This window comes from Passer domesticus, chromosome 3, assembly GCF_036417665.1.
Source record: "Passer domesticus isolate bPasDom1 chromosome 3, bPasDom1.hap1, whole genome shotgun sequence".
NCBI classification, from domain to species: domain Eukaryota; kingdom Metazoa; phylum Chordata; class Aves; order Passeriformes; family Passeridae; genus Passer; species Passer domesticus.
The window spans coordinates 7,765,572-7,780,627 of NC_087476.1; the positions used below are offsets into that span (position 1 = coordinate 7,765,572).

The following is a 15,056-nucleotide window of genomic DNA, read 5'->3' on the forward strand; positions in this document are numbered from 1 at the left end:
AATGGAAGACTATCAGATTCTGTTAACTGAGGTTTGGATCAGGTTTTAGGTTTTCCTCCCAGATATAAAACCGTCTTTGTTTCTCAAAAAATACAAAAGTCAAGTACGAGGAGATTAAATTATTTGTGCAAAATTACAGGAAAAGCCTGTCATTGAAAATTACATAAATAAGCATGGATGCCTAGTTCATTCCACATGTTAACCACTGAGATCTGCCCTCACTAATGGGGTGTTACCAACCACTTACTTTCAACAGTGCTTTGTACCTTCACAACAGTACAGATTGCAACTAGGACTTAGAGTTTTGTTCACAAAATTGCCATTAATCTCTACAGGAGATCTCCAGTGGTAACTCCTTTGGAAATCAGTGTTGCTGAACTGAAAGATCCTGCTGTAATCCACATTGTATTGTAGCCACCATGGAATCATACAATAATTTGGGTAGAACTTTCAAAGATCATCTCATTCCAACCCTCTGCCATGGGCAGGGACATCTTCCACTGAACTAGATTGCTCTGAGCCACATCCAACCTGGTCTTGAGCACTTCCAGGGATGGGGCATCCACAGCTTCTCTGGGCCACCTGCACCAGTACCTTGTCACTCTCATGGTAAAAAAAAAAAAAAAAAAGAAAAAAAACTTCCAAATATCTAATCTAAATGTACCCTCTTTCAGTTTAAAACCATTCCTTCTAGTCCTGTCATTACAAACTCTGGTTAAAAGTTTCATCCAGTTTTCTTAAAACCCCCCTTTTTGTACTGAAAGGCTGCAATAAGTTCTCCCTGGAATTTTCTCTCCTCTGGGCTGAACAAATCCAACTCTCTCAGCCTGTATTCACAGGAGGAGTCCTTCAACCTTCTGACCATTTTTGTGACCCTCCTCTGGCTCTGCTCTAATAGGTCCATGTCTTCCTTGTGCTGGGGACCCCGAATTGGATGGAGTAATTCTGGAGGGGTAACGTTTTCTTACTTCTATAAAGCTTCTATAAACTATAATTCGGCTCCTGGTGAAAAGGAAGGGTGGCCATGTCCCTCCCAGCTGCTTTATAGGTTTGGCACCCCCTGCAAAGCTCCTCAAAGAAATTCTGGTGTCACACTGAGGAGGGGTTGCAAGGACAGCAAAGATGGAAAACGTTGTCTGCAACAAGGTCACTGCCTTGGCTCCAACATCACTGATTTCACGAAGATGTGTTCACACTCATCCAGCTGGATATGATCTGGTATTAGAGAAACTTCCCCACCCTTCTCCACGGGATATTTTAGTGTGTTCCCATGGACACTTACTTGATGAGACAGGGCATCTGAGGGGTCTGGAATGCTGGGAGTGACATGCCAGGAGTCAGTGGTGTTTACTGAGGGATTCACAGCGCAGTGGGGAGAGACATGAGCACTGGCCACAATCTGCCCCTGAAGTGCAGCTCCAATCAAGGTCCCAAGCACTTCCATGGTCATTCCTAAAGAATGGAAGCACAAATGTGCACTGAGGATAAAAATCTTGCTCATCTCTCTCACTGAAGGGAAATGTTATCAAACCATTTCCTCTTACAGGAATGAGCAATGCCAAGAACAGAAGAACTGAAAGGTCAGTAATAGAACAGTTGCAAGGAGAGTTTGTCATTTATTTTCTCATCAGCTTTGAGAAGAAGCATCCATGAAAGAGCCTTTTCTATACAAGCTGCATGAGAGATGTGAATGCTGAAATTAGGAGCCACAAGGGGATAATGTGGAGATCTTTCATCTTGAGGACCAGAGTGGAAGTATTTTTTAAATGCCATTTTTTCCAAAGTAGGACTTGAAGTCATGAGATCAGACTGTTCATCTCAAACTTGACAGCAAGTTGTGAAACACTTATCTAATCAGACCTCTGAGTCCTCCAATGTAAAATAAAGTGATACTTGCCTCAGGTTTATGGAAATAGTACAGCTACAAAGTTCTTGGAAACAGCAGGTGCTGTTCTTAATTGCCTAAGGCCAGAGTCAGGCAGAACTATCTACCTCAACCCCAGAGAATGATTCAGATCACTAATCCTCACCAGAAAAAGGGATCATCTAAAAAAAACAAACCAAAGCCTCCACTTAGGAAAACAAAAATCTAACCATGGGCATCATCTCATGAAATCAATCAACAACCTGACCAGGTGTTGCAGCTCTGTTAAGGCAAATGGTGAGAAATTTGGGTTCTAGACCCTCCTCACCCTGAGGGATTTCAAGCCTGCTGTGCCTGTTTCCCTGCAATATGGCCATATCCAGCATCCCCATGGCCAGGAGATAAACTGAATTCCTGTCCTAGCTCCAGAGACTTTTTACACATTTTGCATAAAGGTATATTAGGGCTGAATGCATGAACCGATTAAAGATGGGGGAAAGTCTTCCCATTTGTGAGGGAATTGACACAAACTTCAAGCTTTTTTTTCTAATTTTTTTCCTATTTTTTTCTCTTTCAGTAGCTCCCAGGGTCATGTGTTCCTTTCTGAGAAGTACCATGGAGGATTCTGAAGGGATGCTCCCAGGGCAGGTTGTGTCCTGGTGGTTATCATGCTCCCTCTGGGATATGACAGCTGTTTCAAAAGCTCCCAGGTTCGTGTTTATTCAAGTCCCCTGATCTATAACAGCCTTCAGTGACCTAAGACACGTGACTTTTTGTGTGTCCTGTAAAGGAATAAAAATACTTCACCATCTAAAGGGAGGGCAGCGCACACAGATTGTGAGGGGTTCAGACAGTGCAGCAATGCAGGCTGTAGCTATGCAAGATCCATCAAGGAAAAGGGAAGAGAGGCTCGCTGGGAGACCTGGACCTTTTAAACCATTGCTACTTTGTTCCCAAACTGAGGAAAATTTGAGTGGAAAATTTGAGGCGCCATGCAACATTAATTTAAACCAATGGGAAGTCAAAAAAGCCCCTTCCCCAAACTTCACATCCAATCTTACAAGCAATGTTGCAATTCAGTCCCTGCACACAAAAATCCTGGCAGATGGTGGGAATCTAACTCCAATCTGCTCTGAAGTGTTTGGACACAAACTGGTCTCTGTTGGGCGTTGCAGAGCTTCCAAACTCAGTGCAAAGGCAATGCACTCAGATCACACCTTTCATTCAAAACACCACCTACACATTCACAGCCTTTGTCTAGGGCTCTACATCTGCATTTTATCAAGAACTTGTATAGAATAAAACCCAGAAGCATCATTAGAGGCACCAGAAATACAACCACTGTGAAACTACATTCTAAGTAGCAGCAAGAGCTGAGGAACAGGTATCCTTCAAAGTTCTTGTGTGCTCAGAATTTATGATGGATTACTTTCCACATCAGCCAAGAAAGCTGATCTGCCAGCAGACTGTATCTTGAAGTAGGTTATATTTTGGCCAGAATATAAGTAGGAGTTATATTAAAGCAACTTTGGAATCCAGTATTTCTACCTTGCATTAATAGCAACAGCAGAATAGAATTTATAATAAGCAGTTCTGCTTGTCTCCAGCAGAGGGTAATGGATCCTCTGATCCCAACCTTATTTTTAAGAGCCCACTTCATATTACACAGCTGTTTTTCTTTTACAGTTGAAGAAATGCCTGAACAACTGACTAGATCCAAGACAGTCTATCAACAGGAAGAATTCTCTATGAAGCCCAAAGAAAGGCAGAAGTGTTTAAGTAAAACACTTAACAAAAAAGGAAAAGGTAAAGAAAAAGGTTCTCACATAAGCATAACTGTTACGAGAAGACTTTGCTCCAAACAAATATTATATCCACATGCATAAAAATACCAACATTTGAAAAGTCAGAACTATGGTTCATTCCACCACCTTAATTTGGTTTAGGGGAACAGCTGTACACTCAAAAGTTAAACATTTTCTGAACAATAAAATGACACCATAAATGTGTGACACCTCTCAGCCATGGAGTTCTGAAGCTTTTATGAGTACAAGTTTCACATGCCTGTGAAGCCCTGCATGGGACTAGCAGATCAGAAAGCACATTTATTTGGATCACAGCCTCTGAAGACATAAAACCAGACAATAGAAAACACTAGGTGCATGGATTTAGCTAGAATTTAGGCCAGATGACTCAGAATACAGTCGATGCCAAAGAATATAACACAACTGGAATCTCCTGCTGTTTAGTCCTGTCCTGTACTGCCAGCCCAGACTTTTTCTTAAAGATAGTTGATGGAAATGCAAATTGCAACAGTTCCATGTCTCTGGAGAGGGATTGGGTTGCTCAGGGGATATCATATCTAGAATTTTTGATGTTACATTTTCAGTACTTCTTGCTATTTCATTGTGCCTCTGTGGATTTCAACATAATCAAGTATGTTGAGGGTTAGAAGGACTAATGGAAAAGAAAAAGGATCTTGCCTGGAAGAGAAAACAGATGCAACAAAAAAACCTATAACTTATTCTAAATCAACACTTTAAGGACAAGTTAAGACATAGAGAAGTCTTACATGTAATATTTGACTTTTTTCTCTTTACCTTGCTTAATGCAGCTACACAGTAAAGAAGGCATGAGAAGAGAGCTGAAGAGAGTAGGAGGGGAGAAAACTGTTCTTGCATTCAATTTATGATCTATACAGGAAATCTTGAAAATATTTTCACTGCATTTTTTTTGTCTGATTGATTTGCTTCAAAGCTAAAAGTTTGTCTGGTTTTGGTTGTTGAAGAGCCAGAAATATGGTCTGGAAAGCCTCATTCTTTTAACTAGTATGCTCATTTTAACTAGCTATATTACAACAAGATCTGCCTTTAAACTACCTGATGTGTGTCAGAATTAATTTTAAAAGCACAGATGAAATGAAAAAAGATATTTCAGTGGGTGTGAACATGCACACAAAATTACTTTCCTTTTTGGTGAGGTTAGGTGTCTTGGTTCTATGAGTTCTCAATTTTTTTTCTGAGAAAACAGATTTGGCATTTGAATTTATAATGTGAAACACATAAATCTAAGGAAATATGAACTAAGAAAAAGAAGGCAACAAAATAACAAACCCCAAACAAAACCAAAACAACAAACTCCTCAAAATTACTTTCATACTTTCTTTAATTGAATGTTTCTTGGTTTTTCCCCTACAAATCACCTTGAAATTAAATCATTATTCCTTATTCTGACTTGGTTAGAAGTGAATTTTTTATTGTTTCCTCTGGCTAGCAATAAACCAAAAAGAGTTTATAACTAATCAGACAATTTGAGAGAATTAAATATTAACGCCTCCTATTCAACTAGAAAAATGCAATTCCTTTGAAGACAAATTAGTTTTCATCACATATTAAAACATTCTTATAAACGTCCAGTTTAGGGACACAAATCACTAGGAACTTCCTATAGATTAAGAAGGATTTTCAATAAAACTCAGCCCCAATCCCCAGGAGAGAGCCCAGAGCACACTCACGATACGCTGTTGCAGAATCTCTGTCCTTCTGGTCCGTGCTGAGAAACATGGTGAGGGCAGAGTATGGTACTTGGAATAACTATGGAAAGAAAGAACAGGGAAATGTCCAGGTAAAACTGCTGTATTCCTTTGATATCCAAGAAAATGGTTTAATGGGACCTTGGAATTAATTTAGAACATTTATTCAGAACACTGAGAACCCTCAACCAATTTTTTAGCACAAAGACCTGCCTTTTCTTTCTGGTTTGAAAAGCATATAAAAGGAAAACAGTATCTTTCAGAATACAAATAATAAATAATAAAATACCCAGAGGGTTTACCTTGATGTTGTGCTCCTTCAGTTTCCTTGGGAAAACATCCTTCACCGAGAGACTCAAAAGAACTTTGCTTTCTTTGCACTAGGACACTGTCATGTTCCTAGCTTGAGCTAACTGACGGTAAGCAAAGCCATAAAGAAGAAATACAGTTTCTCACTTTATTCAAGCCAGAAGACTACACAAATATCCAAAATATTTCAAACGTCAGTCTAATTATGTAAATCCAGGAGATAATAGTGAAAACTACTCTTTCAGCACCACTGTGCCACACACTCCTTAATTTAAGCATAAGTTAAGAACCATTGCAAAGTGGAAGTGGGACATGAACCTGCTTGAATAACCAAGTTCTCTGTGGTGTTCCCACCACCCCAGAGACCTGTAGCCAAATTAAGTCTTGCACTCTGCATCCCACAATGTTTGTACAAAATGCATTTCTGTTCACCTCCATCAAAAATGACAAGCACGTACACTTTCAAAACTGCCATGGAAACCCTGTGTTTCTCTTTCAAAAGAAAGAGAAAAGAAATTATTTTAAACCATTAAGGATGTCTTCTGGACCATCTTTCTACTGGGGAAATAAAGGACTTAGGGAAATATTCAAGCTTAACATAGGAATACAGAATTCCTCATTTGCTCCTGAGAAGAGAAGTTATGCGAAGATGGATGTCCAACTGGAATAAGGAATCTGAACATCTATACAAGAATGAGTTGAGGGCACTGGAGGTAACGTGGGTGAATTAGCAGTTCATTCACCAGAAAAAACATTGGCAGAAACCATCAGCCAGCAGAGATAAAAGGGCATCTGCCTGTCCCTTAAACTCACTAGAAGTTGAAGTAAAATGTGAAAACAAGTTTACTAAATATGAATTCTCTAACATAGGCAGACAACTAGCAAGTTCCTGCTGAGAACATCATGGTCTGTAATCTACTTACTGTGGTCAGTGCTTGGAAAAGGCAGTGGAAAGTCAGATACCAAGCAACTCTTCCTGAGACAAATGGAGGCAGGTACCACATTAAAAAATAGGAGACTATTGTGAAGGGTGTACATGCCAGCACCCTGAGAAGAAAATTAACACACATCAACAATCTTAAAATAATGATAGCAAAGGGCATTAAATTTTCCTGCTAATAATCAATATAACACAATTTATGTGCAGTTTTTCTAACTGCAGTAATGTATGCTTTTAAATATCAAAATTTAGTGTGCATTAAATACACAGATTAATATAAAATATATTAATATGAATATAAAATATATAAATACACAGATTAATACTTTCATAAAGCGGAAAACCCCCCAGCAAATCTGAAAAAAGAGCTATTCTTAAATTAATATACCACTCAGAAGAGACATAATTTCCTTTCACATGCACTGTAACAGCACACCTATATTACCATTCCTTGGCACATGTCTCAGATTACACATTTATTAGAAAGAACCACTAAAAACTAAAATCTCTCATCATGTCTGCATACTCAAGAAATTTTTACTTGTTATTGAGATTCCCCCTTCCAATTTTATTGCCTTTGGTTTTCCCCTGAACTTAGTGTCTTCACTGCTACTTCAAGCAAGTGCAAATATGTTGGTACACTTAAAAACACTCAAAAAAGCAAAAGAGACAATGGACAGCCCGTTGTGAAAGCTCTGTGTCTAGTTGGGTAAATGATAATTTCCTCCATTTAACTCCTAATCACTTCAAACACAAAAGGATCATCTTCAGAGAAGAAGGTGGCTTAAAAAAAGAACCACAGAAACTTGTACTCCAGACATTGCCATTAACCAGCAATTAATGACATTAGTCTAAAACCTATTTCAGGCAAATAGCATTTGTCAAACTCCATGATACAGAATTGGTCAGATGCTATTATTTCCTAAAAGTCTGAGCTGCAGCATCAGGCCTGTCCTGTATTCTTGTAAATCAGGCACTGAACAATGTATTTAGATGACCAAGATCCTAACAAAAAATTTCCAAACACATAAAAGAGAAAATAGATTAATCCCTTCACAACAGCACTACTGACATTGGGGGTCAGCTGATTATTTTGCAATCGTGAACTGAAAACCTGGAATACAAAAGAGTAATGTGGGTAAATAGTTTAGTAAAACAATGGCTTTCCCACACTGCTCTTTGGGATGGACAGCATCACTGGGAGCTGAACATTTACCAGGAAAGTGCCAGGTTCTGGTATTCTCTGCCCCTCCAGTCCCCAGCCCACAATTCACCCACAGCAATGGAAAACATAAACAAGGATAAAATCCTAACACATCTTAGGGAATCTACCTTCCTCTCCAAAAGCATGAGCTCTTCCAGATGGTGTCCAGGCAGAGTCATCACATTAAATATCTTCACAGTCACTTTTTCATGCAACTGTTTGGCAACAACCCTCTTGGTATTGTTCTCCCCTTTCTCTCATTTTCCTTTCCTCTCTAATGCCAGGGAGTTTTCCAAGCCTTGCTGGAGTTGCTGAATATCTGATTGTCAGCTATTATCTCTTTTCACAAAATGTTAGACCAGTATTTCAAGTCAATGTCTGCTTCTGCCTTTTAAAGCCATTAAATAAGTGATTGATGATGTTGTGTTAAATTGAGGACAGTATTAAGTGATAGTTAAACATTCACCTCCCTTACTAAGGTTCTTGCTTTGCTGGCAAGCTTTTCTGATTGAAAAAATCTATTGCTTCATTCTATATAGTTAAGAAGTCAGAAAAAATTCAAAATACTAAAATATTTTTAAGCTAAGGAAAGACCCATTTTTTGCTTCGTGAAGAAAATGACCTGACTCTCAAAGTCTAGGAACAGAACTTCCATAAAAATATTAGTGTTACCAAAAAAACCTAGACAAACTCCTCCTGTAAAGAAAGCAGCTGTTTGATGAAAGCAGGGGTTAGATAAGCACTTTTCCTGTAAGAAGTGCAAGATGTGCTGGAGCTGGTTTACAGTGAAAAGGGTTGATAAGTTCATGCTTGTGCTAGGACAGGAATCATTCTAACATCAATGTAACACTAACAATAAACACATGGGTTTGCTGTATTTTCAGAGAACTTTAAAAAAAGAAAAAAAAACCCATCAGAATAATTCTAATGGTGTTTGTATAAAAATTTCATTGTTTTTCTTTTGGGCAGCTTTTTTGCTTGGTTAATTCAGTGGTCATTAAAAACTACACCATTTACCTGGCCACCAACCAAAACCTGAAAAGAGAAACAGCAGTAAGCTCCTCTTTTCCTACAAGACTTGACAAAAAGCTTAACTTCTACCTCAAGACCCTGTTTACTAGGCCAGGAGCAGCTGATCTCAGCCTTTTTCCAACGAGTACTTGCCTTCTCTATTTTGTCAGATATGAGCTGCCCATGGACAAGTTTCTGTAGCAGTAAGACTGCACAACAGCAAGAGAATCAGCTAAAAAACTGTGCTACTTTTTTCCCTGAAATTTCAACTTCCTTGTTCACAACACATTTACTCTTAGATTTTTGCTGTAAATCAAGTTTGTGGGTTATATCAATTAAAAATTTACAATTAATTTAAAATATATTACAATACAGACATATAATGTATGAGATAAAATGATGAAAGACTCCCTATTTCACAAAGTAGTCAATCTCCTCTTGGCTTCCAAAATACTAAAAACCAACAAACACGTTCCCTGTGGCATAGATGAGTTCCTCTAGCATGGCCCAGTCTTTTCCCAATTTTTCTTGCTTCACACCTGCCAATCTCTTTCCTATATGGCCAACATTCACTGTTCTAACCTCTCCTTAGAGCACATGGACAGCAGGTGCACGTGGGTAAGATGCCACAGTGAAACATCACACAAAAAAATCACAACCTTTTTCCTTCACAAAAAATCAAAACCTTGCAGCATCTCACTCATTGTAAGAATCATAGTGATTTTTTCTGACTGTGGGATGCAAGAGAAGCCAGACCCTGATGAGTGCTGTAAGAGCCTCACACAGTGCCATGGCAGTGCTGGCTGCTGAGCCCTTTGGTGTCCGGGTGTCACATCTCTTCCCCATCCATGCACACATCTGTTCTACAGCTGTGCATGCATCTTTCCCTGAACTGGGCAGCTAAAGGAGCTTCTGGAAGCTCTCCTGATTGTGAGATGTGAAGGCACTCTAGGACATCAGTAGAAATAAGTTCCAACTTTGTGGAAGAGTGAACTCGAACTAAAGAAATCTAGACAAAGATGAAAATTCAACCACAGATTTAAGAAAGTTTTAGATCTCAGCTTCCAGTTTTGCTAAAAATACAGTCTCTTGGCTTTATTTATTTGCATCTCCAGTGGTAGAAAATCTCTTCTGTGTTTTCATGTGTGAACTAGTTAAAGATGACACAGCAATTTTTAGTTTTTATTTTATATATGTGGAATGAATACCATCCCTGAGACTAATTCAGTGAGGTGGCTGTATGATCACAACAGTCAATATTCACATATATATGTAAATATATGTACACATATATACTTACCAAGGCATGAGTCGGCCAATTTTTGTCCATCTACTTTTGCTAATAAAAAAGCCAGCAACAGGATCAGTAACTGCACCTGAGGCTTTGCCAATGAACAGCACCAAAGAGGCATGAAATGGAGTAATCTGAAAGTAGGCAGAATACAGTAAACAAGAGCCATTGTTTCACAATACAATGAAACAGCATAAAGCAACTTTCCAGAAAAAAACACCTCAGTGTTTTAAAGAATAATGATAGTTCATTTACAAAACACGTCTGCTGCTAGAAATTCCTATTGGTTACCCATAGCAAACAAATGAGACATTGAGATTGGTGTTGTGAATTAAGGGATCAGAAGGGAAAAATGCAAGGAAGGAAACATTCAGAATGTGTTTGGGATGAGGAAAATGAATCAGTCAAATAGCAAAGTCCTTGTTATAGTCATACAATCTGACAGAGTCGCTCTGTAATTACCCTCTCACTTTCTCCCCACACATTTCCATCTCCCCTTATCTTTGTCTTGACCTGATCTAGAAAATGGCAGAGCAGGCTGTTTACATACAGCAATGTTTTTTCCTCTCCTGAGATTAGCAACAAGGCTGCCAACTGGTGGCATGTGGCTGAGGAAGAGGTTGTTGCACAACAGACTTTATCCACCTGGGACCGAGCAGTGACAAGTGAATTGCGTAAGGCACATCTGTTCAAATCAAAGTTGCCAGCACGTGTCCATCACATCTCACTTCAAAAATGTTCATGGATTACATAAGAATAAAATGGCCAAGTAGAAAAACCTCTGAAATTAACTCAGGTGGACCATACTTTAGTGCCTATATAGAAATGCAGTTTATCCCAAGTAAGGCAGTTATTTTTTCACGTGTCTGTACAGATATTAGGAATTCCCATTGCACCATGGTTAAAAACGACGGGTTCTCTTCTAAGTGCTCAGTTCATGTCACTACAACTATAGTCCTGAAAAAAAATCATTGAAACCTATATAAATTGAATGTTCCTCACATCAGCTATTGACAGAAGCTGCTGAAGGAGCCTCTGTGGCTTAAACAACAAGAGCAGACAAGGTTCCTTCATCTCTGTGCTTCAACACAGCAGTGCCCCAAAGGCCTGGAAAATGCAGCTGATACAACACCAAGCTCGAGCAGGTATCCCCTGCTTTCCTGTCTCCCAGGCAGTGGCACCAGGAATGCAGCTGGTGCAGGTGCCCTGCCTGCAGAATTTGCTGTGGGTGTTCTCTCAGAGGTGAAAGAAGGAAGCAGTGATCTCTGAGTGCCCTGGATGACCAGCACAAAAGGAGTTCCGACATCACACCCATTACATTTTAGCCCAAATGAGGTGAAATTGCAGTGGCAGCCAATGCTCCTGTCACCCCCAGCTCCAAGACACACATTCCCCCCCAGAAAGTTTGTGAACGGGGAAGGATTGGGAATGGCAGTGTCCAGCAGATGACAACAGTGGCTCTCCATTCCATTGCTGCCTGGTGGGATGGAGCTGGGATGGGCACTGGACTGTGTCCCACCTTCTTGCTGATCCACCTTAGCTGGCTGGTGCCCTCCCACAGCCATCAAAGGGTGGCAAGCAGCCCACCAGCCCTGAGGCAGACTCGTTTGGGGGCTGCACCAGGGCTGCCCACAGGCCACTACTGCTCCTCAGGAGACAGGGCAGCCAAAATAAGCACAAAATAGCAGTCAGAAAGATAGAGGGGTTGAAACACTGCAGTTATGAGGGGGACAAGAACAAAAAACTACAAATTAGGTGAGTTCCAGATTTGTATTTTGTTTGGACATTTTGTGGAAAAAGCAAAATCTCTTTCATGTTAGGAGTGGATTCTGTATGGTCACCCTGTCTTCATAATTGGTATGGGCTTATACATCCCTTGGCTGCATTTTTTTTGTCTCCTAAATCTAGACAGTGCCTGTCAGCACCAATGCCAGAAACTTCTCAGTATTGATAAAATACAAGATAAAATATGCAAAGTTTGCCCATCTTGAAAGAAATAAAGACCAGGATCCTTTTATCAGAGAATTTTGGTGTCCTCTAGCAATTTGACTCAAGGATCCCATGTGGTTTGGAGTTCCATTTATGTCTGTAGTCTATACAGGTAACTCAGGTGGAACAAGGAATTCAAATTGAAAAACTGGAAGTTACAGAAAATTAATAGAAAATATAATTTTCTTAGAAAGGATCGAGATTATGCATCAAAGATTACACTTGGTGACTTTCACATTCTCTCAAGAAGCTAAAACAATTCTGGTCTTTAAGTGTCCAAGAAATAAATCCAGGTAGTGACTATATAATTACATTCTCTCCCCTGAAAATGTGTGGGAAAGAACACAGGATTTCAGAGCTATTTCTCAGGCCTTGAAATAAATCCTGTCCCTGCAGGACTACTTCAGAGAACAAATTAAACCATCAGGGAACAAATAATTAAGCCCCTTAATGAAAGTGTAAGTATATCACCACCAACATTAAGCAAAATTATTTGGTTTCAGTAGAAGCTTGTTAATAAAATAATTATTTTGATGTTACTTATTTAGGTAGTGCCCAAAGATGCATGGATGGGATCCCAGCTTTCTGGACACTGCACACAAACACAGGAAGGAACAGTCCCTTGCTTTGAGAATTTTCAGTCTCTGTGGCAAGCAAAGAATGGGGAAATTGCCATATTTTAAGCACCCTGGGGAAATGGTGCTGGAGTCTTTCTCATTTAGTTCCTGCTTCATCATCTCCAATGGTTTGCACTGCCATCCTTGATGTCAGTGGGCAACAGCTTTAGTCAGAGCTGCTCCACCTCCCTGCTGTACCCTTTTTCCACCTCCAGCTCCTCAGATTCGACACCATCCACTCGACACCTTGGGCACTGCTGTCCAAAACTGGCTCCTTTTCTACATCTTGTGGCTTTGATCTCAACAAGACACTCAAGATGATCTCAGCTGTATAGCACACCTTACTGTGAGGAAAATTTTATCAAGTCAGCTTTTAATACAAGAATTTTACAGGAAAAACATAGACCCAAACTTTTGGACACCTCCAGTCATAATATCCTGCCTTTAGACAGCAAATGGGTAATGATATCTGACCCAGAACCTTCTGGTTTTTTTCCAGCAAATAGGAACAGTCATCAGTGCTGAAGTCCCACCTGTAGTTTCAGAGCTGTTCACACAGTCCTTGCAATTTGGCCTCAACTCCCTAAAATCCTTTTTTTCCATCCTAGTACCTTGTCCATGCATGCATACAAGAAAATCCAAAACAGTAAAAATTGCTTATGAATTGATTTTCTTTGTGTCTCTGCTGTTCTGAAATCTAGCTGGAGCAGCTGAAAGTCAGATGAATGGGATGACTCCTAGTGCTTTGTTTCACCAGGTCTGCACCAGAGAGCCACAGACTGGAAGCAAAGAACCTTCAGGAAGGATATCTCAGCTTTTTTTGATGCCACAAAATTACCTTAGACATATCAAATAAAATTTGTGTGAAATTATCACAGAATCACTAGGCTGGAAGAGATCTTTAAGATCATTGAGTCCAACCCGGCCCTGACACCTCACTAAACCATGGCTCTGAGTGCCACATCCAGTCTTGTTTTAAACATATCCAGGGATGGTGACTCCACCACCTCCCCGGGCAGACTATTCCAGAACTTTATCACCCTTTCCATATTTTTTTTTCCTCATATCCAACCTATATTTCTCTTGGTGCAGCTTCATACTGTAGTGGCTGCTGGTTGCAACTGGAATGATTTTTAACCTAAACCAATTGAACAAAACTTCACAACCTCAGCATGGTGCTGTTAATGTTTTCAGACGTCTCCTGTCTTGCGCTCTTTGACTCCTGACACTGAGAACTGATTTTCCTTGTGTCTGTAAGTCTGTGAGCTCTACAGCACCCAAAGTTCTAACAATGATCCCAAACTAAAAGCGAACAACAGCCATCTCAAGACAGAAAGAAAACTAGGAGGAAGAAAATTAATTCTGGACAAGTTTATGCAGTTTCCAGGATGCTGAACAGCTAGAGGCAATGACAATGAGACAATTTAAAATATTTATTAACTAATTCCCCTTTTATCATTCCAGGGACGTGGCTGACAATATCAGAGTAAAGTCTACAGTCTGCAAATGTTTCTTGTGCTACTTACATGGGCTATGTCTAGCAGGTAGATCTGCAGGAAGAAAGAAGCAGCACTCCCTGCCACTTGGTTTGGGGCACCTCCTATGGCATAGCAGAGCTTGCTGCACATGGAGAGCCTGTAGCCCTGTGTGAGAGGAACAGAACAAACCATGAGTAAACCAAGGTGCTCAAGTCAAAAGCTACACCAGTGATAAGGTTAAAGCCTATAGTTAGCACCATTTTAATGTATTTGCTTCACAGCTATTCCACTAATAAATCTGTATGCCCTCAACCCCTATCATCAACAGGCATTTGGGTGCTCATTACTTTGATTTTTAATGGGTTTGTTCCCTAATTCAGCCCCTGAAAACAGATTACAGTGTTCCTAAAAGTGAGTTGTGATGACCCTCAGGCTCACCTACCTTCCTCTCACAAGCCATTAAAAGGAAACAAGTCTATAAACAAGCAAGAAGCAGCAGAGAAGTGCTACACTATTATTTGAGCTTAGTTTTGTCTTTGAATGCTTAATTCATATTTTTAAAGGTTGAAAACTTTTACTTTATTAAAAAAATATTTATTTTATTAACGTTTCACATAATAATAATTGATAAATACACTCATACCACAGTCATTAAACAACATTCACAAAAAGTTCCACAGACCAAACAGATCCCAATTTGTGCTTTGTTTCTTCCTTTGTCACAAAATGCTGGTGTGACACTGGCAAAGTCACTTGACTTTGCATATCTTCCTTTTGACTTGACTTTTCTATATATTTGTGAAAATTGGCATAATATGGTA

General features: G+C 39.7%; 1 protein-coding gene across 3 annotated transcripts in view; it reads right to left on the minus strand.

Annotated features, from left to right (window-relative positions):
• The window catches only part of MFSD2B (MFSD2 lysolipid transporter B, sphingolipid), a 39,236-nt gene that overhangs the window by 19,567 nt on the left and 4,613 nt on the right, over positions 1–15,056 (minus strand). For all 3 annotated transcript variants that reach the window (XM_064411784.1, XM_064411782.1, XM_064411783.1), the window contains exons 2-6: positions 14,284–14,400; positions 10,161–10,285; positions 6,629–6,752; positions 5,379–5,457; positions 1,283–1,452 (exon numbers count right to left, since the gene is read on the minus strand). In XM_064411784.1, coding sequence (XP_064267854.1) covers positions 1,283–1,452; positions 5,379–5,457; positions 6,629–6,752; positions 10,161–10,285; positions 14,284–14,400 — 615 coding nt within the window. The remainder of the gene's footprint in view (positions 1–1,282; positions 1,453–5,378; positions 5,458–6,628; positions 6,753–10,160; positions 10,286–14,283; positions 14,401–15,056) is intronic.